Source organism: Grus americana, chromosome 10 (assembly GCF_028858705.1).
Source record: "Grus americana isolate bGruAme1 chromosome 10, bGruAme1.mat, whole genome shotgun sequence".
NCBI lineage: Eukaryota > Metazoa > Chordata > Aves > Gruiformes > Gruidae > Grus > Grus americana.
Window position 1 is genome coordinate 3114284 of NC_072861.1, and position 25345 is coordinate 3139628.

At 47.2% G+C, this 25345-nt stretch overlaps 1 protein-coding gene across 3 annotated transcripts; it reads left to right on the forward strand.

Annotated features, from left to right (window-relative positions):
- The first annotated feature begins 234 nt into the window (after positions 1 to 234).
- Positions 235 to 25295, forward strand: EDC3 (enhancer of mRNA decapping 3). 3 transcript variants are annotated; one of them, XM_054836597.1, is made up of 8 exons: positions 2246 to 2809; positions 3051 to 3128; positions 3469 to 3650; positions 4763 to 5076; positions 11003 to 11338; positions 18996 to 19149; positions 20714 to 20931; positions 22040 to 25295. In XM_054836597.1, the coding sequence occupies exons 3-8, from the start codon at positions 3487 to 3489 to the stop codon at positions 22372 to 22374; spliced, it is 1521 nt and encodes a 506-aa protein (XP_054692572.1). In that variant the 5' UTR covers positions 2246 to 2809; positions 3051 to 3128; positions 3469 to 3486; the 3' UTR covers positions 22375 to 25295. The 3 variants fall into 3 exon arrangements, with proteins under 3 accessions (XP_054692573.1, XP_054692571.1, XP_054692572.1); XM_054836598.1 differs by lacking the exons at positions 2246 to 2809; positions 3051 to 3128 and adding an exon at positions 235 to 249; XM_054836596.1 differs by lacking the exons at positions 2246 to 2809; positions 3051 to 3128 and adding an exon at positions 963 to 1045.
- The last annotated feature ends 50 nt before the right edge of the window (positions 25296 to 25345 follow it).

A 25345-nucleotide genomic window follows, 5' to 3' on the forward strand; every position in this document is an offset into this window, starting at 1 on the left:
CATAACCCTCAGGGAGATGATCCACAGAGGGATGCTTCGGGCTCCACGCTTGAGAGGATGATTATTTCCCAGGCTCGGCATAAGTTCCCTTAAAAAAAAGGCAATAAATGTTAAATTGGCATGACAACGGGGGGGTGATCTCAGGAAGCCTGGCCAAATTCATTCTTCTGCTGAAAACTGGGCTCCTCCCCTTTGGGGAGGGGAAAAGAGGGGTTTAATGGAGCTGAGGAGAAAGCGGGAGACAAATGTGTCTGTGTCTGTGCTGGTGGGTTGGGTGGAGGGGTGGTGGAGATGATGGGGGGTGGTGGGTGATGGAGGGGTGATGGAGTTGGAGAGGTGATGGAGATGATGGAGGTGGTGGAGGTGTGATGGAGATGATGGAGGTGATGAAGGTGTGATGGAGGTGGAGAGGTGATGGAGATGATGGAGGTGACGGAGGTGTGATGGAGGTGGAGAGGTGATGGAGATGATGGAGGTGATGGAGGGATGATGAAGGTGTGATGGGTGTGATGGGGGGTGATGGGGGGGGTGATGGAGATGATGGAGGTGGTGAAGGCGTGATGGAGGTGGAGAGGTGATGGAGGCGATGGAGGGGTGGTGATGGAGGGGTGCCGGAGGTGCCCGAGAAGACGTGGCAGCAGTGACAGGAGTGACGGAGACGTGCCAGAGGGCGCGTGGCAGCAGCGGTGGAGGGCCGATGGGGGCCATGAGGGCGGGATGCGGTGTGACAGCGGTGACGGCTGGGTGACGCGGGTGTGACAGACGCCGCGAGGCGCGGGAGCACTGCGCATGCGCCCGGCGGTGCCCGGCGCTGCACACCGGGTGCCCCCGTGCCCGCCGCGCATGCGTAGAGCGCACCCGGCGGCTCCCGTCTGCTTTCCCGCGCATGCGCCGAGCGGCAATTCCTCCGCTCCTCTCTATGATCGCCTGCCGGTGGCTTGAGCGCCGCTGCCGGGCGGGGCGCGAGGCAGGAAGTGACGGAAGCGCCGAGCGTCGCTGAGGCGGAGGGGTCGCGGGTGAGGCGGGGAGCGAGCGGCGGGTGCAGGTGAGGCGGGGGTGACACCCCCCACCCCCCCCACCCCCGTCTCCTCGCCCCGGGCGGGCCGGCGGGGCCTCGCCGGAGCCTTCGGTGGTGGGCTGGGCCTCGCCCGCCTCCTCCCGTGAGGCGCGGCCGTGGCGTCAGGCCCTCCCCCGGCCTGCCCGGGGCCGTCGTGAGGAGGCCGGGGGAAGCAGGGCTGAGCGCCTCCTCTCCCTGGGCTCCAGGCCTCAGCAGGCCGCTTGTTGCTGGGGTCCGAGCTTTGGGGCCCCGGGCCTCGGACTGTGGGGGGGCCTCGGACTGTGAGGGCCCGGGCCTTGCCTGTGGGGAGCAGGCTGGAGGCAGCCCACCCTGATGCCGCCCAGGGAGACGAGGCCTGCTGGGAGAATATATCCCACGTCAGCTTGTCTCTTGGGTACAGAGCGGGTGGGCTCGGTGGCTGCTTTCCTCGTAAATGAGTGAAAGCATCTCCACGCTAACTCACCTTACAGATAGGGAGAATATACATAGTGGGATTTTTCTTGTCAAGCAGCAGTGCCCGGTGTGCAAAGCTATAGACTCATCACGTGCAGAGTTATCGCTTACAAACTCTGTTTATTAGGTGTTGCATGCATGTTTGGGTAAGCTGTGTGACTTGAGTTCCGTTTAAAACTTGTAGGACTATCAGTAGCATACACTTGGAATAAGAGATGTGGGGGAGTATAAGATATCTGCGAGTTGTATGACAAAAAATTGGAATATAAGACAGACTGTTAGACAGGAGGTGTGAATTTCCAGGTGTCCATAAAGAAACAAATGTGCTTATGTTTGCCACGTGTGATGAAGTAAATCGTTCACTGCATGTGCAGTTCATTCCTTCTTCTACAGGATTTGAACATAAAGTAGCAGGATGAGATCCTTTGAGATGAGTTTCCCTTGTTTTGGTTTATGTTTGCACACAAACAGAGATTTTATGTGTGCTTTTTTGTTGTTGTTGGTAAAAGGAGGCTCTTCTTTTTTGAAAGGGATCCTTGTAAGTTGGTGATACGTACTGAACTCTCTTCCCTCTTTTCAAAAAGAGATACAGAAAGCAGGAAAAGGAACTAAATTTTCATTTTACTGGAGATACTCGGGGATGTGTTATCTGTGTTTTGAAAGTGCTTTTTATCAGCCGTCATCTCGGAATCCAGACATTGTTATCATGGGTTAACGTAAATACACAGAAACAGGAAAGAGAGGAGCCTGTTCCTGACAAATTTATGGCTTAGTGACCCAATTTAGCGTTCGCTTCCCTTTGAAGCATCCCCTGTTTTCAGTCCCCTGAAAGTTGGGGGAAGTGAGTCCGTTCTGGTAGCATGCGTGCATCCTAGTTATTTCAAGGTTGGTTTTTTTTCCTTGCATCTTTTTCCAAGAAGCTCGGGACAGGAAGGGCTCAAAGAGAGTTAAAATGACTCTCACAGAAATGTGGTTTATACATTGATGTTAATCTTCCTGGGTTATCTCCTGTGTTTTTTGTCTTTGTGTTCCTTACGGTAAATATCAAGTGTTCTCCCTCTTACTGCTGATTACTGCGTAAAAGGCAAATATGTACGGGAGTCATTTTCATTTATGAGCTTGTCAGCTCTTTCGCGCTGCCGTGATGCTAGTGAGCCTGTCATCTTCTGTGTTCTTTGTCTGGAGGAAGAAATCTCAGATCAAAAGATGTACTTAGCTGCTTCAAAGTGTGCTGATACAAGTTCAGTCAAGCATCAAAACTGAGGGAATTACGTGGGACTGAACATCTGACTAAACAAAGTGTGTTTTCCCCCCTGTTTTCTGGTAGAACTCAATGCTGGAAAGGAATGCAACTTTTTTCTGGGGTTTTTTTTGGTTTTTTTTGTTGGTTTTTTTTCCTATTTATCTAATTGTGGCAGTAATACTAACGCTCCTGGCTCTGGAGAGCGTGAAGATTTTTGTCCTGGACTCCAGTGTTGGGTTTTTGCCCCCCGCTTATGAATCTGTCCTCTTCAAGGTGTTGGTTTTTGTGTGCACACAGATCGATCTTCTCACTGATGAGTATTCACAAAAGCTGTTCTGCCCCGGTGTTCATATGCCAGAATTTCAAAAAGGGAAGGTAAATAATGGGAGAATGTCCACAGGCAGAACTAAATACTAAATATTGCTGTTGGAAGCTGTTAGGCTTGACTTCAGGTAGAAAATTATTTCCTTAACAATGCAAACAGTGATCTGCGTTACAAACAATCGTATAGGCAAAGCCCTGTCCAGGGATTTACACGCTCGCTGTGATCCTCGGTGTCTCTACGGATGTTATTTCCACCCCACAAAGAAGAGAGAGGCTGACAAAGCCGGAGCCTGGGTGGGAGCCAGGATTTTGGGCCGGGGGATGCAGTTGATGCTGATTCAGGTTGTCAGTTTCTGCATCTTGTTACAGCCAGGCCTGTGTCTCTTTACAGTGATTGTGTGCCGGAAATATGGCTACGGACTGGCTCGGGAGTATTGTGTCAATTAATTGCGGAGAAAGCTTGGGAGTCTACCAAGGACGAGTGTCTGCTGTGGATCAGGTCAGCCAGACCATTTCCCTGACACGGCCCTTCCATAATGGGGTCAAGTGCCTCGTGCCAGAAGTCACCTTCAGGTTAGTGTCCATCTTTTCCCCCCCCCCCCCTTGCTCTTTTCCAGGCAAAGTCTGTGGTGGTTTGGATGTTTTGGTTTGTTTTTCCCCAGAAATGAGCTCTTTGCCTTAAAATCTCCCTACTGGTACTGAGCGTGTTTGGACAAGAAGTGCCTCTCGTGTTTGTGTGCAGGAGGTTATTTTGTGGCTGAATGGATGCAGTGGTACTGTAGCGCTCAGGAGTTCTTTCCCACCAGCTCCTGATAACGCTGTGCTTAAAAAGAATAAGTAAGAGTTACTCATCACTGGACATTTTCCTGTTACCTGGCATATTACAATAGTTAAGACTCTGAGTCACTGATTTTTAAATAAGATTCCCTGAAGTCAATTTTCTTTTTTTTTTTTTTTTTTCTTGGATTATGAAGAGAGAGCAGGCAAAGACGACGACCATATCCTTCCAGGAGATGTGTCTGTAGCAAGCTCTCCCTACTTTTATATCCCAGTTGCACAAATACTTATAAAGTTTAAAATAGAAGACCCTAACTTCTGATTTATTTCTTGCAATCAGTGCAAGGGGAGGTCTTTGTAGCCACTTCTTTGTTTCATTTTGGCTCGTGCCCAGTGCTACGTTACTTTTCTTTATCCTTGTTCTGAGGAAACTGGAAGCACCATCCTTGGCTGAGCGTGAATCGCACTAATCTAAGGGTAGCTTTCTGTAGAAACGGATTAAAAGTAATAGTAGCCTCGAGGCTGAGATTAATTATATTATCCAGAAACTGTTAAATTAGTGCAGGTTTTTGCAGAGGTCTGTGCCAGTTGCTTCCATTTCCTGCTTGACTGATTCCTGTTTCAGCTAGGAACAGAACCTTTCAGACAAAGTCCAGGTGCAGTGTAGAAATACTCAAGTTGTTATTTTGAAGATTCGTGCCATTTCAGTTTAATGTATTGATATCTGTGGAAATATCCCGTGTGTTTGAGTATTAAAATCCTTTTTTCCTCCCCTCGTTTCTATTGATAATGACGATGGAAAAAACGCGCTGTACAATGGTGCGTGTTTTTCTTTAGGGGTTTGTTTTTTGTAAATGTACCTTAAATGATAAATTCCTGAATGTCTGTTTGTCTTTTCCTGTTTTTAGGGCAGGTGACATTACTGAGCTGAAAATTCTGGAGATCCCAGGGCCAGGGGACAGCAGACAATGTGGGGACCTGCAGCAGACAGAATCGGGCATCCCTGGTGTTGGATGCCAAGTGGGTCCCAGTCAGAACGGCACTGGGAAAGTGTTAAAGAAGCCCATCTCCAGCAGCGCCCCGCAAAATATCCCAAGGAGAACGGACGTGAAGAATCAAGATATTATCATCTCTCCACAGCAACAGTGCTCCAAGAGCTACATGGATCGACATGTGGAAACGTTGACTCAATCCAAAGGCTTCCGTCGTAGACACAATTCCTGTGAGTATACGTGTTATCCTGCAACCATCCTTTTTGCCTGCCTGAGTTACCGCTGCAACGTCTCCCCTTTTTCAGCAAGAACATTTCAAACGGTGCTGGAAACTTTTGGTTTGTTTGCTTTTATGCTTGTGTTGCCACCTGAAGGTCTGGAGAAGAGGAAGTTAAACAGTGAGGAGAAAGACTTCACAAGCTGTGCGTCAAAGTGTTAGAAGTATAGGTCTTCCAAAGGTCTGGTACTTATCTTTAAATCTGTTAGAATTAGATGACGATGCAGCCTTGTCCATAATCTTGAGTACGTGAAGAGCAACATACCAGTCTTTTCTTTACCGCTGCGTTTCTGAGAGAAGCGTGGTTGACGCCTATTGACGTAAAAAGCAAATAGTTCTTTAACAATTTTTTTGTTGTTGTTGAAGTGAATATTCAAATTGAATTAGTGAAGTGGAGATATTCTCTGTCCCACCCTGTGTATTATTCTGCTTCACCAGCATCAAATGTTAGAAAATGTAGAGCTGGATAATGCCAGTTACGGCGATTTCCTCATTCCTGCTATCTTTCCTATTTGAAAATTGCCCAATTGCCAGCCTCCATATTTCTTCTAAAAGGGATTGGAAACCAATTGCAATATTAAAAAATGTTTCTATTTAAAGCTTCTATAACCATAGCCGATTACAACATCACCCTGCAAGTAATTACGAATGTTATTTGCTGTGTTGTTAAAAATACAAATTAACGGGCTCTAATGAGGATGATGTAAAGATACAATCAGCGCATCTCAAAGTCAAGCATCCGTTATTTTTTTTTCTGTTCATAAAATCTTCAGCCAGCTCTCATGCTGTGCCAAAATTGGGTATGTTCTTTTTTTTCCTCAAAGCCCCCTGGGCTATGCTCCTTTCCAGATCTTCGTCATGCATCCCTGTATATCCAGCCTATTTCTATGACTTAATTGGTGAAGCATCAGTATCTATCCGGCATTATTTCCATGACTTCATTTTTTCCCTTGCTTTTGTTTTTAGACAAGAAACAAAACCAAGGTGGGTGAGACCAATTAAACAGGGAGATTAAAGGCTGTATTTATGTGGAGAAGTTCCTGGACCTCTGAAGTCTTCCTCCTCCACCAACAGCTGTATTATTTTCTGAAAGGGTTGAAACTCTTTTCATATTCACTTTTTTTTTTTTTTCTTTAAACAATTGCCAAACAGGGTTGATGGGAGGAGGAAGGCCAGAATGATGTGGAGGGGGAGGCACGCACTCCTTGGTGACCCAACCATCTTCAAGCCTGCGTGGTTCTGAGTGTTTTACTTCTGCTTAGGCTTAAACACTGTAGTACTTGCTGTAGGAAGAGAGCTGTGGTTCCTTAAGGTTGATTTATTATTTTTTTGTTTTATTCTCGGACTCTTCCTAAATTCCAATTGGTCGTTTGAGCATGTTACTTTGCTTGGTTTGAGGAAAACTTTGGAACTTCAGCATCAGCTACCTAAATGTCTAAAGTAACTTCTGCTTGGCTTTATTCTGGCTGGATGGAGTGTGTAGGAGGATCACCTCACTTAACGCTGTTTTGCCAGTGTCTGGTAGGTCTGGGGTGGGCAGCGAGTGCTTCAACCCACAGATAGTTTGTGTCAGTTCTACATAATCACAACAACAGGTCGGATTTTCTTTTACAGGCTGCGTCTGAAACAAGTTGAGCAAGGTGCTCGATGTAGCTTGGATTCGTTTTAGGATAAATGAAGTAAAAAGTGAACTCTTTACCCTCTAAAACGTGTGCGTTTGGAGAATAGGGCAAATGACGTGTGAATCTAGGGAGGGGGACGGAAGAGGTCCTGGCTGTGTGGAGGTGGTGGGAACAGGCGTCTGTAGAAGAACGGGCTGAGATGTCATCTAGAACTTAAGTCATGTAGGGTTTAGTACAGCTGAAAGTTGACCTCTTGATGCCCTTTAGCGTGCCAAGTCGGGGACAAAGTTTCCCCTTTGGACTACTTGTGTGACAGGAATCAATAAACCACAAATATCAGCGCAGGTTTCACAACAATGGCTTCAGTGCCGTGCTGGCACCGGGCTCGTTCATGCCAGGGCTGGCAGCAAAAGCTCCCACAGGGATCTCGCAGGAAGGCGGCCAGCTCGCTAGAGACTATGTTTGCTTGTGTGCTGTACGTGAAAGTTGGTTTTTTGGGGTTTTTTTTCCTAAGAAACAAAAAAAGCCTGGGAAGTATTGTTTATCTTTTGAGGGAGGCGCTTTTCTGTGTGGCGTCAAGCTGCCAACTTGACATGGAGCCATGTGCTGTTCTCCTTAAGCTTCACGCATGCACAGGGCAGAGGCGCTGGAGGTTGCGCTCTGAAAGGAGCTGGGCTGGGTTTCTGTAGCCAGTTGGCAGAGAACCGGGCGAGGCCGTGGAAGCAAGCAGAGCTGTGAATAGTGGCTTTCAGCAATGGCTTCGTCTGGTGTGTCACACTAGTGCCCTGGAAGGCAGTGGACACTTCTCCTGTTAGCCTTATCTCCGATTCTTCTGCCTGAGTTTTTCCCTTCCCTCCGCCTGCCCTCTTTTTAGGCTCTTCTCCTCTTTTCCCTGAACAGCATCAACTGCCAGTCTTCTTGCCTGTCTAGATGGAGACGCTCGAAGAGGAACGCCGTGTAACTTTGCTCGGAGTTCGTAGGAGGCCTCTGCCGTGTTCTCTGCAACTTCTGTTACGGGGTTGTAACGCAGTCCGTGAAAAGACAGCCGGTTCTGTGGGTCAGCAGTATGTCAGAGTTGGCATCCATCGGTATGGATTAGAGAGCTGCCCACGACAATGCCGGCACGTCTCGTTTTGATGAGGTACAGTCTTGGCTCCCATTCATTGTGTCTGCAGGGGAGCCTGCGGAGCTTTCCACCCATTGTTCTTGCAGCTTTTCTAGTGCAGCTTTTTATTCTGTCAGCATTTACACACTGCTCACATCAGCGGCTTCTGTCCCCCGGATCCGCTGCACGGCGGTGCATCTATCCTCACAATTTGCTTTTCAGGTCAGCTGAGGGTAGCATGGAGTTGTTTGCAAAAGAATCTGGCAGTGAGTGTAAAAACTCTCGTTGGGTAACAGGGACAGACTGAGTTGCCATAACACTTGACGTTGACACAAGAAGCAAGCTCGTTTTGCCATCGCGTTCATTGTATTCAGCTTATTCCTCTGAACTCTGATTGTCCCTTGACCATTGCTTCGACCTGGAGTTTGTGAACGTCTAGAGAACTCTCAGCCTGTCGTGTTGGTCTGGGTTTTCACTTCTTGTGTGGCTGACAGCAGCAGTGTTGGGTGTGATTCCCTTTTTAGTAGTGGCAGTTGCCAGTCATCTACAACTTTGGAGCTGTTTATATGTCAAATTTTGGAAGTCGTGTGTTACTAAAAAGCTTGTCCTTTCTCTCAAAACTATGCATGTAAATGGTCGCGGCTTGTGTACTGGAATTCTCCTTGCCTCAAGGCTTATCCTTCCTCTCTCCTGTATGGTGTTTTGTCACCAGCTTTGGTGACAAAATTTGTCTTGAATTCTGCTATCTGTCCTTCAGTGGCTTCTTGGCAAAAGGTATATTGCAGTAGCGTGCTCTCACCCAGTTATTTATAAAAACTCCTTGACGTCTCCAGCAGCTTGAAAATCACTGTGTCTGAAAGTGAACTACTGTACTTAGTAGTAATTTTAAATTAATATAAATAGAGACTCTATAAATAAAGAGTATTGTCAAAGTGTGGTGACGCTGACCACGCAACGCTGCGTGGCTGGTTTCAGTTGCTCCAGTATGTGCAGAATAAATATTGCGTGCTGGCTCTTGTACCAATATCACTGTTTGGAAGAGATAAATGGCTTTGTGTTTTGTGTCGCTCACGACACGGCGAGGTTAGAGTAAATCCAGTAGGCAGGGTAGCTGCGTTGCTGCGAGAGACTTATGCTGTTAGCTGTCTTAACTTTGTAGATGCCCTTCTAGATATTTTATTTAACGTTAACAGTGCTGTCGCCGTAACGATAGAACGGTGTTGGAGAAGAGAGGGAAAAGCCAACATCTTTCATTAGACCAGGTGAAAGTTGATTCTTTCAATCTCTTCAGTGCTTGCTAGGCATGCTTGGGCAAAACTGTTTTTAAATTGGTATAACTGGAGCACTCGAGCTCGTGTTTAAAACAAAAACCCCACCAGAACAACAAATTTCTCACATTAGGAAAATGTTCATGGTGAGGGATTTTGCTTGATGATTCCACAAAGCCTTGAAGATTTGAGATCTTATCTCCTGCTTTTCAAGGGGAAATACTGGACTTACTCTGTACACGGTTTTGCTGTTGTTGGACTTGTGAATTATGGTGTAATAGGAGACAGGAGCTGCAGCAGCTTTGAGAGGGAGTGCTATAGGGTGGTCAGGTCTGTTTTGTTTAGCTCAAGTACTTCAGACACCAGAGAAGGAGCTGCTGAGCATTTCATAGAGCTTCCTTCCTTTCGGGTTAGTCACTTAAACAGTTCTCTAGGAAAAAAACAAGTGACGTGCTGCCTAGAATATAGGGGAAAACTGGATTTCACGCTTTAGAAACGTGGGAAATTAGAGCTCAGGTTTGTTAGGCAGCTTGCGGCTCCAGTCTGACCTGAGGTTACAAATAAGCTTTTCCAGGCAGGGGGAAGGAGGGATTTGCCAAGACCAAACCAGACTTGTCCGCACTTAGAAATGTGATGAGTAACTTTCACGAGAGGTTGTGAAGGTTGCGCCTGTTGCAGATCTTTTTGGGATGCTTTCTACAGATGGATTACTTGAAATTCTTCCCGTCTTCTCTCACTGATGGGCAATAATGCGTAAAGACCAAAAAAATCTGCTTTTTCACTTACGGAGGAGGTATAGAAAGAGCACGCATCGTTGTGGCAATTTGTTTCTATGTTATCAAATGGATTCTGTTGATAAATATGTATAAAGTACTTGCAAAGGTGATGTCTTAAACTATGAGAAATAGTAGAGCGAGCAGTTTTGGTGTGATAACTCTTACTCCATCCGTTGGATGCTGTAGGCGATACCTGTAACTGCTGGAACTGGCCAGAAATATTTTCTAGTAATTGCAAGTTTAACAATGGATATAACAAACAGGTTAATGTTATCTGGACCTGAGTTTGTATGGGTGACCTGAAGAACAATGTAAAAAGTAAGTCAGTAGAGGGATATGTTGACCTCGTAATTGCACATGGTTTTGTATCGGTCCTGGTGATCTCCAGCCACAAACTGGGAATGAGGACACTTTCATCCATCTCACTTGGGAGAAATCAGGCTTTCACGATTACCTGTGATTGGAAAGAAGTGTATTTAAACATGCAAGACGATGAATAAGTAGAATAATGCAATAGGAATAAGGCAAAGGACTTTATATTGGTACAGAAATGCGTACCTATTGATAGTAAGTGAGCGGAAAAAGGAATGCTTTATATTCAGGGTTTTAAATTCTCCCTTAAAGATCACTAATTAGGTGGCCGGTCTGTTATGAAAGAAAACACCCACATTAGTCTCTGAAATTTAGGGAAATTCCAAAGAAGGTCTTGGGCCACATGCCTGCCCGAACATGAGCTCAGCATAGGAGGAAAACTGTCCTACCTCACGGCTAGCTTATTATCTTATCACTAATGTGACACTGTCTTCAATTAAATAAATCGTAGAGAAACACTTTGCTACTGAGATCAAGCCTGTTTTTCTAACCTTGCCAGTGGAAAGTCCCTGAAAGTCCTTCTCCTGACGCTCTTGCTCTGTTGTCTGTTAGCTGGTGTTAGCGTGAGTATGCCAAAGACGAGGTCTACAGCTTTTTTGGGAAGCGAGTATCCCTTGAGTCGGTAGACTGGAAGCGTGACTTCCCCCCCCTTACTAAATTTGCTGAGAAAGTGTATGAGCAAACGTGGTTTTTCCCATTTATGACACACTTTCAACTTGCTTTTATTTTTGTTTAGGGTCATCCAGTAGCCGTCATCCGAACCAAGTAACTCCAAAGAAAAGTGGCCTGAAGAATGGGCAAATGAAGAGCAAAGATGATGAGTGCTTTGGGGATGACATTGACGAAATCCCAGACACAGATTTTGATTTTGAAGGGAACCTGGCCCTTTTTGACAAGGCAGCTGTGTTCGAAGAGATTGAAACTTATGAGAGGAGGAGCGGCACTCGTTCCCGGGGCACCCCAAACGAGAAACCAGCTCGCTATCGGCACGATGAGAACATCTTGGAATCGGAGCCCATCGTCTACAGAAGGATTGTCGTACCCCAGAACGCTAACAAAGAATTCTGCACGGGTATGCCACGTCCCTTACTGATAAGGATGCAAACTCTGCCGCTTTTCTGGGGTACATGTGGTGGATTGTTTTCCCCCAGGGCTGTCTACCAGCTTAATGTGGTACGGGCAAGGGTATTTGTTTATATAAGATTGTACGTAGATACGAGGCACAGATCCAATCTTTATTTGCAGTGTTTCCCAGATTAAAAATATTCAGGTAGGGCAATAAGGTAAGTAGTTTTTTGCAGTAGGGAATAAAACCGATGGTTGAATAACAAGAACGGGAACTGAATAGGAGCCGTTTTAATCCGCGCTTTGATTTTGGTAGCATGACAAACCTGCGTGGACTTGATTGCTGGCTCTTGAGACGGAAGGATGGTTTCAGGATCATGGTAGCATGTCGTGATTTGTGCTTTCTTGGTAAAAGGTAGAAGATTTTGTGTGTTTATGATACTCCTTGGGTAGTAGGTATATGTTTCTGCATTGTTTTGCAGAACTTTAAATGTCATTGGTATAAAAAGAAACCGTTCTGGCTCTTCCCATCCATAATTCCAAACATTTATTATACAAAAGGCTTTTTATGTGACGTCTGCCCTCCCACTTACTGTCCAGTGCTGCTGTGTGAAAGATCGAGCCCCTGGATAAACACAGCATTAACGTGCATGTAAAGTATGCGTTCTGAGAGCAAGCTGTGCCTTTCCTTTGCTTTACCTTACTCTTAATTGTAAAAGGAAAGAAAACCTTCTAGGCAAATGTCCGAGTTGAAGTATGTGTCCAGTGTATCATCAGGGGAAACTAGGTCAGCTCGCTGGTGCTAGATGTTCTCCTCCAAGTCTGATTTTTGGTCCTTACTGCTGCTAAGTACCCTCTTGGGTGGAGGGGAAGGTAGCGGGGTGGATCAGTGAGCTGCCTGGCTGCGAGGAGGCAGGGCTCCAAAAATCCAAATGCAGAGAATGATTGTTCAGCTCCTAATGCATAGCTCTAGGGAAAGGTAGGATTGGTTTCATTTCGTGCTCAGTAGTATTTTATTATTATTTTTTTGGCCAAGCACCAGGTTACGCATGCAAACGGATTTTACTGTAAGGAATCTTTTTGTTTCTGTACATATGCTGTACTTCAGAGCATGTGTATGTATTTTATGCTACAGTTAGGTGCAAATTCCCTGTAACTTTAGTTGCGGTGTCCCGCCTTCGGTTTGCATGCTTTGTAGCACTTGCAAAACATAGAAGTGAAGGAACTTTGGCATTCCAGGAACGCTTCTTTGCCACATCTGAATAAAATCAAACTGCAGATCTTTATGTAGAGAGACGCTAAATAGCTAATACCCTGGTGGTCTGGCCACCGAGCAGAAGTGTGATCGGGTCCTTGATCTGTCATTCTTTTCTCTGCCCAGAAACTCCATCTGGGGTGTGAAACACTTCACAGAAGGAAACAGATTTGTTTGCAATGATTTGCTGCTTTTCAATTTAAAAAAAAAAAAAAAAGTTTTGCCATACGACGATATCTTAGTTTTCCATTTGTGTCTTTCATCTTCCTATTGATCTGTTCTGCTCTTGAATGAGATAAAAACATACTGGGTCATATCAGAACTTGTCCAGCTCAGTACTGTGTTTCCAAGGATACTTAAGGAAAAGTGAAAGAACAGAATAAACATGCAGTGAGACTTTCCCCTGAGTGCTTTGTCTTTCACAGCTTTAACACTTCCTGAAGCAGAAGTGATGGTTCAGTATTAATAACTTTTGCTGAGTGGTTTTTTTCTGCTGCTTACTTTAACCTATTTCTTTTTAAATCTATCTAAGTTTTCAATATCTCTACAGTGTCCTGTTGCAAGAAGCTCCACTGATTGCCTGTGTGTGTAAGCACTTCATTTTCTTATGTGATTTACTCTTTTTTTTTTTTTTTTAAATCTACTACTTGTCAATTCATCTTCCAGCTGGCTTGTTTGAGAGGAGACAGGGCCTCTATGTATGTCTCGTCCGAAACAAAAGCTAACCTACTGTTAGCTGCCAATTTGAGGAGGATGGCTAACACGGTATTCTAGTGGTACGATTCCTGGGAGGGAGACTCTGACATGCAATAAGCAGCAAGCATCAGTAAGTAAATTCAGGGGATGAAAATGAAGTCGTGTTTTGCTAAACTCCATCCGTCCTTTGCTATGGAAACTCTTGGCTCCCCGGCTGCAGCGTGCTGAAGGGAGCAGCCCAGTGAAAGGCCTGCTGTTTTCTTGTTTTATTCTTGGCAAGGCAGCACAGGGAGGGTGGCAAACGACTCCCTTCTGTAGTTACGGGGTCTCGCTAGCCTCATTAGCTACTGTTGGGTGATTAGTCTCCCGTACGGAATTCTGGATTTGTTTGGAAGAAAAGCTGTCGTGTCACACAACGGGCAGGGGGTTGAGAACTACAGTTCCCTGTCGCCTGTGCCGAGCAGGGCACATTCACACTCCTGTGAATGACGATAAAAGTGTCCCAGTGCTGTGTCTCTCTAGATGTTTTTCCCACAGAAGGTGACTTCCTTTGTGTCCGCTGAGGAAGTTTACTTTTGCTTAGGAAATGCTAATGCCTATCTAGCGAAAGCTCTTGTAAACACTTGTAACTTGCCTGCTGTTTCTGGCATTCAGTCTAGCGGGTTTTGTAGTGAGTCAGTCCTCCGAGGGACAGAAAGATATTCAGTGTGCTTGGAGTAATGACTGTCACTTGGAAAAAAAAAAATCCTGATCTCTTTTGTTTAGCAACTGGAAGGAGGATGCTGAGCTGTAGGCAGCCTGCCTCTCTTACTAGTTCAAAGAGCAGCAGCTGCTGAAATGAAATGAGTGCGCCAATAGCCCCGAAAGCCATGATTTTGGATATGTCTGCAGCAGGAATTCTCTTTCTGCTTCTGAATTCCCCCTACAGAGTTGTCCCTGGACTCCTAAGGGGATCCCTACTTGCAAAAAGGGCTTCCTAGTTATAGGAGAAATAAGTACTTTATAATTTTTTTCCCTAGGCTGATCTTGAAGATGATTGTCTTAAGAGCTCTGGCTGATGGAACGATTATTCTGTCTGCTATAATAGCACAAACAAAGCGATGCTGGTGATTGACAGTGAGCTAATATCCAGCTCTTGTCACTGCGAGAGAGGAAGAAGTCTGTGAATCCTTGCGTGCTCTTTTATGCCATGTTTCTTCCATGGAGCTAGGAAATAACCAGGCTTGTGCGGCGGTAAAACCAGCAAACTGCTGATGCCAATTCTCCAAAAGACTAATCTGCAGGGCTTCCAGTCTGTGTTTTTATTGCTGACTAAAATAAGTTGATCCGTGCAGGACGTAAGCGAAGCCCGCTAAACACTTTGGTCCACCGGGATGCTTTTCTGCAAGCTAATTTTATGGAGCCAGGCTGTTGAGTAGGTATATTAGCGTGTGTTTTAGAAGTAAGGCTTTGTCCAAAGTAGGTTCTCTTCTCGTTAATGCGGTTAGTATAGAAAATATGCTGTTCCCATCCAGTGTCTCTTCTGGAAACTAAGTGGGATTTTTCAAACTCAGCTGCTACGGAAATTTGAGATAGTCCTGCTTTCACTTGACGAGTGGCTGCGTTCAAATAATCGGACTAAGTGTCGATGCTTATTTCTCTGTGCTTTCCCTAATCAGGCTTCAAACCTGCCCTTCAAGAAACTTTTTTTTTTTCCCCCCGCAGTAAGGACATAGTGAAAGAAAACACACACTTAGGAGTAAAGCAATGCAGCAGGCAGAGTTCATGTGTCAGGGTCGGACTGCAAAACTAAGGCTGAGTCTGTTCTGTGAGGATGATGCAGACAGTATGGCTTTTTTTGTGCATCCTTGACTGACATCTACTCTCTAGCTTTTAGCTCTTCAGTCTATGGATGACTGCCTTACAGCAATGGTGTATATTGAATGTGTGAAGTGTTTTCTGGGATCTCTGAGTCGAGTGCAAGTTAAGTTCACTTTATCCAACCGCAGGAGAAAATAAAGTGCTCGTGGGGCAAAGTCTCTTTGTCCCTCAGACAGTTGGTTTTTTTTTTTTTTGCTGGGAGAGGCTAACATTGGAACGTCAATCAGATCTTGTCTTAATTAAAAATAATAATGATTTAAACAAAACAAAATCTAACCCTTAAGGTTGTGGAGAAAATCGTTCATGTTCGTGGGGCAAGTAGTTTTGTGTGGCTGAGTCTGCAGGCAGGTTGCTCCAGCTTTACAACCAGCAAAAGACAGCAAGTAACGTCCCATCTGCCTACGCTGGATAAGAGTCCTACCCGCTTCCTGTAACTGCATCTTAGACCACGAGCTGTGCGGCTCTGGCACCTGGAGTTAGTTATTGCTAAAGGACAGAGTTCATGGCTTTACGTACAGCTTTGAGGAGATCCTAAGTCTAGTTCCATCTCATCCATTCCTGCAGCTTGCCTGTATTTATTTTAGCAACTCTAGCAGCAACTCTTTCTTTTTTTTTTTTTTTTTTTTCTTTTTCCCTGCAACGCATTGGAGGTGTTTGGACTTCCAACAGCAACGTTGGTCTGGGCTTGTTTGGGGAAAACCTGTTATTTCGTGAACTTCTGGAGAGTTAGCTCAGGCCTTCTGCTGGCATAGGGCGTTTTAAGCCAACCAGTATGCGTGTAACATTGCATAGCGAAGCTTGATGAATTAAATTGTTTGCAGTGGTAGTGGCCAGGACAGAGTATGCCTCGTAAACGAATACTTTGTGTTTAATCAGGCTTCAGCAATACTCTGCATGTCACAAACCTGTTTAGTCTATATCTGCCTCTTTTTTTTTTTTTGCCAGGCAGTTGTAAAATACATTTATTTAATATTAAAAGACCCGAGCTAATTTATTTTATTACCTTCATTACCAAACAATAAAGATGCACTGTCCAACCCAAACATAATTAAAGTTGGCAGGAGTTCAGTTCTGTTGCAGTCAGTGTTATTGTTTGTGGCTTTACCCCTCGCCTCCTTGATTGCTTTCTGCCAGAGTTTATTTAACTCCCTCGGCCTGGTTTTGATAAGCCAGTCTGACTGGTTGGACCTTGCGTGAGTGCGAAGAAGGGAAGTTCTCTTGGCGCTTAAGCCTGCTCTTGAGAGGGAGCAATTAGGACAAAGTGTAGCACTGGCATGCTAAGTGCAAGTTCATCTCGTGCCTCCGCTGCCTCCCAGTAACCCCATTTGCATTAACCCACTGGGCACTGGGTTGCATCTAGCTGATGGTAAAGGCGGGTTTACTAAAGCTCGCGGTCTGGGGGAAGTGGTTGAGGGAAAGATGTAAACGGTTACAGAGAAGACGTCGGCAACAGCCAGACTAAATTGGGTAGATACAGAGTGCGGATTGGTTGTCTCACCCCTCTAGTTTGGGGAATTTGTGCCAAATTTAAGCGGAGAATTTGTGGCCAGGTTGGGAACCCCCCCGTTTGGGGTTAGCAGAGGATGTGTCCTGTCAAAGTGGAGAGATGCTGACCTCAGGTCACTCATTCCAAGTCCTCCTTCAAGCTTGAAAAACGAGACCTGATGAAGTAGGAAAAATCTGAATGGGAAGGAGGCAGAGCCGAGCCTTGCGTGACTCCGGAGGAGAAGAGGGTGTGTGAACGCAGGGCAGGTGCGTGACTAGTGCGATGGGTTTAGGATTATTAGTGGCTTATGACTCCAAATGTTCAGCGGCTGCTATCAGGAGTCTGAAACGACTTTGATAACGCGCATGCTTGCATGCTTGCTGCGTGGAATGAAAGACTATTAGCGGAGGTAGCTTAATCGGCAGTTAGCATGCAAGGTCAAGTGTTTGAACACGTTTTGGGCCCTATGGATCTGCAAAGCACTGGCCAGTGAGTTCAGAAGTGAAGGCTGGAAGGATTCAGCAGGATCTACTGCACAACATTTTACTGTTACCTTGCAGGAATGCCTCCGTTTTGACTCTGAAAACCTTAAGATGTACAAAACCTGCCATTTCCGCCATAACCTGATTTAGTGGTTCGTGACGGGGGCACCCTGGGGAAATATGGCAGTACAAATAATTCCTCACAATTAAAATACACGCTGCTTTCCTCATTTGAATATGGCACTTGCTTGTTACAACTGGTTCTTGTTATGTGTTTTTTTTTAATCCGCAAAAGAGCCCGAGCCCACGAGTAACTGTTAGGTTTCCTCTCTGAGCGGATGTGTACTCTGTGGCTGTTCCCCTTTGAGCTCATATCGCCGCAGAGCTTTTTCACTGGGCCGTGTCACGTTCCCATGACTCTTTTCCCAGGCAGTCCGAGCCCTGCCGTGCTGCTGGGCTGCGACGAGCACCCAGCTGGTTGGTGTCGCCCCAAGTTGAGCAGCTGATGGGAGCGTGAAGGTGAGTTGGGGCTGCTGGCTGTTGAACGCCACAGAAGCAGAGCGTGCTGATGGAAGGACCGTGTTCACACTTTGGACTGACATTTGATGTCGTGCCTGAGCTGTAGCAGGCGTCGGTTCGAGTCCTGAACCTTTCTGACCCGTTGTGGACCTCGCCTGCCCATCCCACGGAGTGGGAACTAACAGTGTATTTCCCGGTAAATTCAGCCCAACTCTGCTGGGATCGCTTTTTTAGCTCGGAGCAGTGCTTGTGAGCTATGTGAACAAAAGGAGGCGAGAGCTCCTCTTGCTGCCAGCTGTGTTCCAGCTGTGTGGCCATCCTGTATGGGGAGGGAATGAAGCTGTGCTGTCCCTTAGGTGGGAGACAGTTAAGGATATCCAGGCCTTGCGGGAGGATGTTTCAAGGGAAGAATGGCATGTGTTTCTGATTCTACCGTGAGTAATTACTCTCAGTTTCCTTGTCCTCCACAATTCAACACGCCGTCAAAAAATTGCTGTGGCTCCCTTCAGAGCGAGCTGCCTTTTGGTGGCATGAAATCCTCCATATTTATTTCCAGGAGAGTTTACAGATGTTACCGCAGGGTTTATTTCTGTGAAGTCAGTGTCAGCTTGGCCTGCTTTGAGAAGGAACATACAAAGAATTAGTCCGAATAGTTAGTCAGGTCTGTGTTTCTCTTACCTGCTGATTCCAGGCAACTTTGCTGTAGAAGCAAGTGGGAAGGATTATATTGCTGCCTACTGCAGGCGCTGTTCTCACAGCGCTTAACAAAACCTCTCTTGTTTGTTTTCCCTTGATCCACATGCTAGAGCATTTCCTGGCTCACAGATCGGGCTGTCAAAAACGTCTGGGAAGTATTTTTCTACAGACTTCATCCTTTCAGCTGTATAGTTCCCCTGCTGCCTCAGCGTATCGTGTTTTGCCTCTTGTGATTTTTTTTTTTTCTACAGTGATTAGGAACACTTATATGTGTTTGGGCACGAGTGTGGGTTAAAGCACTGGAGGCCACTATGAAAGAATATTCAATGTGTAAGTCAAAAAGGCCTTCTCTGTTCCTAAAACTGCCAGCTGCCTGGTGGATTTGCACGGAAATATATATATTATTTTAAGCCCAGCAGTTGTGTTTAGCTGTCAGTGCTTCACTCAGAGTAAGGTGACTCTGATGCACTAGTTTGGATTCATCTGATGGTCTCGGAAGGAACCTGGATTACTGGGTCGAGCAGACCCGTGGTAACAACAAAATAAGCCTTTTTCCTGTCATCATTTCTAAGTGCTGTCGTAAAAAACCTTACCAGTCTGCAGCATTCTGGAAAAGTCTCTGAATTTTACCTGTTTCTGTCTCCCTCCCTCCCCTGTCTTTGAACCCTAGACTCTGGGCTGGTCGTTCCAAGCGTGTCTTACGAGCTTCACAAAAAGCTGCTCTCGGTTGCGGAGAAACACGGGCTGACTCTGGAGCGGAGGCTGGAGATGACGGGAGTGTGTGCGAGTCAGATGGCCCTGAGCCTCCTCGGGGGACCCAACAGGTAAAGCTCTTCCTTTTTTGCTCTGCTGTGGGTTTGTCCCTTCTAAGCAGAGCTCAGCTTTTCTCGTTCTAAGTGGGGCTGAGGTAAAAGAGGCTGAGAGGTGAGGTTATTTTTGAGGTAAATCAAAAATTGCGCTGGTCCCTCAGTGCTCCAGCAGCTGGAGGCAGCTGTCGCCTCTCTGCCTTCCTTGCCTCTAAAAGCAAAAAAAACCTCATCCCAATGCTGTGCAGACCTCTGTCCTAGCTCATGTATCAGCCTGTTTCCAAGTAATCATGGAAAAAAAGGTGTGAGGCTTGGGCTCCTGAAGCAGGAGGAAGCTTTACAGTAGGTTTCAGTGTTCACACTGCTTCCCCCCCGCCCCAGCCCTCTAGGAAAGGGCTGGCTGAACACACCGTCTCGGATGAATGACGTACTAAGGGCTTCTTTTTGGCTCCCTGTGTCCCAGTCGCAGAAGTATCTCTTGAGTCAAAGACAAAACAGGCAGAGCTGAGACTTTTCCCCTCCGCTTACTGGGAATTTTTTCAGGGAATTGAGCTTTGCACAAGGTGTAACCCAAGGCAAATTAAACCATTGCAGAATTTCTGGCGAGCTGCTCGTTTTTGCAAATAAGCAAACCTTCCCCTGTGGTTTTTACGTGTTATACTTTAATGGCATTAGAAAAGGTGCTGCGTAGCTTTTCACAATGCTAAATTAGGTTTCAGGCATCTACACCTAAACTGCGAATATTCTCCTCTTTTGGGGGGCCCGATTTGCAAGCAGGTTTGGAGAGCCCTTACTGCTCTTCCCAGGAAGATACGTGCTGACTCTTTTGACGAGGTCCGCCCTATGCCTGCGTTTACCGTAGTTCTTGATGTGGGCAGACAGTTGCACGTGGATTTTTATGTTGTTGCTAGAGGCTTCAAATTATTTGCTTTTGAAATGGAAGGGAAGCCTTAAGTCTCCATCTGTTTATTCTGAGGTTTATTTACCAGGACCCGATCATTTGATTGACAGCAGTAAGTGGTGACGTACCAGGCAACACTGACCCTATCAGCTGAAAATGCTACTGTAAGCCACCCTTGATGGCTTGCATTTAAATAAATAGGCGTTATTTTGCAGTCGATGAGGCTTAGGGAGTTGAAATTAATTTTCTTCTTTTTTTTTTTTTTACTGTGGCTCTGCTGAGGGGGTAATTCATCCCATATTTTTAAGGTTCTGTAGTTAGCTTTCTTCTAAAATCAGAGGGGCAGAGAAAAAAAGCCTCCTAAAAGTGAAATTGCACTGGATTCAGGCTTGCCCCCTGCTTTGCAAGTACAAGTGGCTGCGTGATGAGCCAGGACAGACCGGGACCTTGTGATCTCTGCTGCGGGTGCAAGGAAGTCTTGAAGGGAACCTGCAGGCAGAGCAGCTCTCTGTGTCAGCGCTACAAAAGGATGTGGGTTCCTTCTCAGAGGCAACGGAAGATTTGCAAAACACCTGTAAATTTGCATTTTACTGATTTATTTTTTAAAAATTTTTTTTTCGCTTACAGGAAGAAGGTAGGAGATTCTTGGGTTTATTAAGTCTCCTTTTCTCTGTGTTTTAGGCTGAACCCGAAGAACGTGCATCAGCGGCCCACGGTAGCCCTGCTGTGTGGTCCTCACGTGAAGGGGGCCCAGGGGATCAGCTGCGGCCGGCACCTCTCCAACCACGACGTCCACGTCATCCTTTTCCTTCCCAACTTCGTCAAGATGTTGGAATCCATCACCAACGAGCTGAACCTTTTCAGCAAGACGCAAGGCCAGCAAGTGTCCAGCGTCAAAGGTGAGTGAGCGAAGAGCAGATCTGCTCTCGGCCGCCTTCGCGCCTCGCGGAGACCTGCGCAGCTCGGTTCCCCAGTGCCAGCCCGGTCCGGTGGCACCATCTAGCGGCACTGCCATAGTGAGGTGGCTGGTCGGGACGGCAGAGACTGGAGAGGTTCAACAGTGGAGCGGTTGTGCTGGTACAGATGTTTCCTGTATGAACAAATACGGAAGAGCTGCTGTATGGATCTGAGTCAGACCGGCCGTGCTCTTAGGATAAGGGCTGTCGTTGTTCAGCATATCGAAACTGCAAGGAAATGAGCATCTGCTTCAAACCAAGCAGGCAGCTTTGCTGAACTAGCCCCAGCAGCTGTCAAAATTCAGATCTCTTAGAATAAACCGATGCTCATCTGTGAGACAGCTGCCTTCTGTTTGTCTTTTCACCAGTGGTATTTTCAAACCTGTTTAATCTAAACTTCTTGGGAGAAACAAACCTGGGAATCGGGGCACTGCACGATGTTTTGTGTTGCAGCGGGGAGGGGGGGCCGCGCTGGTTGAGCTACTTGCCTGTTATGAAAGAGGAGTCCTTGTGCCGAGGACTTTGTGGTCTGTCAGGTAAGAGGAACGCGGCAGATGTGGTACAGAGCAGGCGAGCGCGGTGAGACCGACGGAGCTCAGTGCAGCACACGAGTTGCCTTTCCATAGTGGAGGTAGTCGGCGTCTTCCAGAAGAAATAGGCCTCTTTTTTTCAGCTTGCGGAATATAAAATAATCCTTTTATAATGAAGAGAGAGTGCCGCTGCTTCCCTGGGCTGCCTGGACTGATGAGCCAGCTCAGCGGCGGCATCTCGGGCTGCTCAAGTGCTGACCGCTTGATGAGATTTTGTACCTGAGAGTCTGTGAATGTCCTCCAGAATGCTAGAAAGAGATTTTTAAATGTCGGTGTCTTTTTGCAGAAGGACGGCAATAACAACAGGTAAGGCCAGACTGTTTGCAGTGAGACTGTGGGTGCTGGAGGGTGGCGGGGGAAACAATTATCTGCCGGGCAGTGCGAGGAGGGAAGGCTAAGGAACTCCGGTTCCTGGTTTCAGGCTGATCCTCAGCGCTCAACGGTGTTCGTGTTTCTTTCAGATCTCCCCGATACCCCCGTTGACCTAGTGATCAACTGCCTGGATTGTCATGAAAATGCCTTTTTGAGAGATCAGCCTTGGTACAAAGCGGTTGTGGACTGGGCCAACCAGAACCGGGCACCCGTCCTCAGCATAGACCCTCCGATAAACGAAATGGAGCAGGGCATCGACGCCAAGTGGTCGCTGGCCTTGGGCCTGCCCTTGCCCCTGGGCGAGAGGGCAGGGCGCGTGTACCTCTGTGACATTGGCATTCCCCAGAAGGTCTTTCAAGAAGTGGGAATAAATTACCACTCGCCCTTCGGCTGCAAATTTGTCATCCCCCTGCACTCTACTTAGAGCCCAGCCAGCCAGACGGCTCCGAAGGGAGCGAAGAGAGAAGGGAGGAGGTCTGTCAAATAAGCTGTCCAGTGGATCCTGACTAGTAAACTCGTGACGCCTTAAGGATGTGAAGTTCTGGAGAGTTTTCATTCCAGAAGAAACATTGTGTATTTAGAAAAAGAAAAAAAAAAAGAAAAAAAAAGAAATAATCGTAAAATGAAACAAAAAAAGGAGGAAGCGAATGTTCCTGCAAAGCTGTTTTCATTCTCTTGTGCCATTGTATGAAGGAACACGCAGGAAGATGCTGTCTGTCCCTGGTGAAGGCGGCCGCTGCTGCTCAGGCCCGGCCAGGAGGCTGTTTAATGATGGGGTGTGCGTGAAGGTGGTACGAGGGATGGGCGGTTTGGAGATCTGGGACGTGTTTCTTGGTCCTTCTGGGCAGATAGACCCAGCAAGGGCACCCCGGTGAGAACAGCACCCCTTGATTATGTAGAAAATACCTTCTGTTGCAGTCGTACCAGGAGGGAGGATTTGGTTTTGTTCCGTTGTTCTTTTTGACTCCCGCCTCCCTTGGTTTTTTTTTTTTTACGTTCCTGAAGGCAGTCGAAGCTCGCTCTCCCTCCTGGACCCTCCAGCCCCTCAAGGAGAGCGTTCCCTCTTTTGGAAAGCTTGTGTCAAGAGCCGGATGCTCTCGGGTCGCACATGCTCTGGGAACACCGATGTCCCCGGCTAGGCCTTACTTGCTTATATACTCTGTTGGCTTTTTGTTCGTTCGCTTAGTGGGTAAAGCCCAGGTCTATGGGAACGAGGCGTGTTTTGGGAAAGAACTTTTCCAGGATAGTTGCGTTTATTTTTTTTCTTTCTTTCTGGCATGGTGAGGGGCTGAATCAGGGAAAGGATAGCGAAGCAGGGCAGCGTCACCCTGAGTTTGTTGCGTGGTGTATGGTGCAGATGATGTTTGGGTGAGTTCTCCCAGTGCTTCCAGTATCGCTCCTACGCTCAGTGTGGTTTGGGAAGTAGGTCATGGATCCCGTTCGTTCCCTTCGGGCTCGAAGCCTGTGTATATGGCCGGCTCTGTGCGTGTGTCTGTATGCACCCGTGGGTCGGGAACCAGCTCGAGGAAGGATTTGGGTTGTGTTTGCCTGCAGGAGATGGTGTGGTGAGAGCTGCTGCCCTCCTGGGAGGGGTACAGCAAGAGGTTCTTGTCTGAATTACTGTCGGGGATCTGCCCTGGGTCGCTCTAACTGCTCTTGTGCTGCGCTGGCTTCCCGTGAACCTGGAGCGATGCAGGAGGTGCAGTAAGGGCGAGCTGTTCCGTCGGGGGAACCGGGCAGATGCAAAGTCGGGGCTCTGCTCTCGCAAAGAGGCGCTCGGGGCTCTGCTTGCTCCCTGGGCCGGGAGCGTGGGCAGCACTTGAAGCTCTGCTGCTCCTCTGGTATCTAAACCTTGCAGCTGGGAGAACTTCAGAGCTTCAAACAGTGCTTTTTTCCCCAGGGGAGCTGGATCCCTTCTTGAGGCTGAAGCGCAGGGATGCGTGGAAACGGTCACCTACTGTTTTAGCTGTTGCTGTGCTCTGCTAAGCGGGTCGAGTCCCGCTTAGCAAATGCATTGATCCACTTGTGCTCCAAGGGGTGAGAATTTGCAGCCTGGCGCTTGTCTCTTCATCTGCTTAGAACAAAGGCCAAGTGTATCAAAGGAGGAGGGAAGAGACTTCCCCCGTTGAAAAAAGAAGTAATTAATATTGCCTGGAAGTGGGGAGTAGCACCTAAGGACAAGGGTGCTGGTGAGCGCTGGGCTCGCCCCTGAGGGCTCTCCCCCTGCCAAACCGCCTGCACCTTGCCGAATCTACCTCAGCAGGACGAAGGGCTCTGCCCCTCTCGGTGTCTAGACCCCTGGTGTTCCCCCGAGCTTCTTTTCCCCGCTGAGGGTTGGACGACTGAACGCCTTTCTTGTTTCTTTGGCTCTTTCAGCCAGGCGGAGGAGCTGCGGCTGGGTTAAAAAAAGGTGGATGGCCATCCCCTGGTCGTTGCTGTAGCACAGTGTTAGCTTTAGCCCCCTTCTTTTCACTTTTCCTTGCTCAAGATGCTCGATAAAAGAACCTGCTCTTTCAATTTCTGCTTTTCTCGCCTCTTCTGGGTTTGGCTATTAAAACTATAGATTGTACGCACCGAGCAGTCGCTGTGTAGAAATATTCGAGGCTGGAGTTACGTGCCCGGGAGGGTGCTGAACCAGCTCAGGCTGTTTTTTGCGGGGATGGCAGTGGGGATCAGGTCTGTACTCGCTGCTGCCTAGCTCCAGGAAGCACTAAGGCCCCGGGGAGCAATATGGTTCCCCATCTTTAAGCAAAAAAAAAAATAAGAATAAAGCGAGCAGTGTTGCCCAACAGGAGGGTACACACCCTCCCATAAGGAAAGGGATTCCCCAGCCCTATCTGCGCAGTGTTTAGGGCACAGCAGGCAGCTTTGGGCTGCGTTTGGCACAGTTAAACTGTACAGCGTGCTCGCTTTCTGGAGGTGAGACTAGATTTGGGGCTGTGGCTGTACTTTGCCTCAGATGGAAAGGCTTACTTGAAGTACTGGCCTCTCCCCCCACAAAATGCATCTTATGTGCAGGTGTGAGCTCTTCTGGAGCACTTGGGACCCAGAAAAGAGGTCTGGGTTCCTTCTTCCCCTTCCCCAAGTTAATTCAAAGAATGGAACACTTTTTTATTTTTCTTCGTCTGTGTTTGAGCTAGTTTCTACCCACAACCTGAACCACCATCATAGGAACTGCCCACGAGTGCTGCTCTGGTCACTAACACGTGAAGATCACTGCACTTATGTCACTGCTTGATACTCCATTTGTGACCTAATGTTTGTAACGACTCATTCCTGCCGCTACCGGGGGATGTCCTGAAATAAAGTGCAACTATTCATGCGTGCTATTTGTGTGCAGCCGTTTATTTCTCTGCTATTGTTCTAGAGCCTGACACCACAGCTGGAACAAGCCT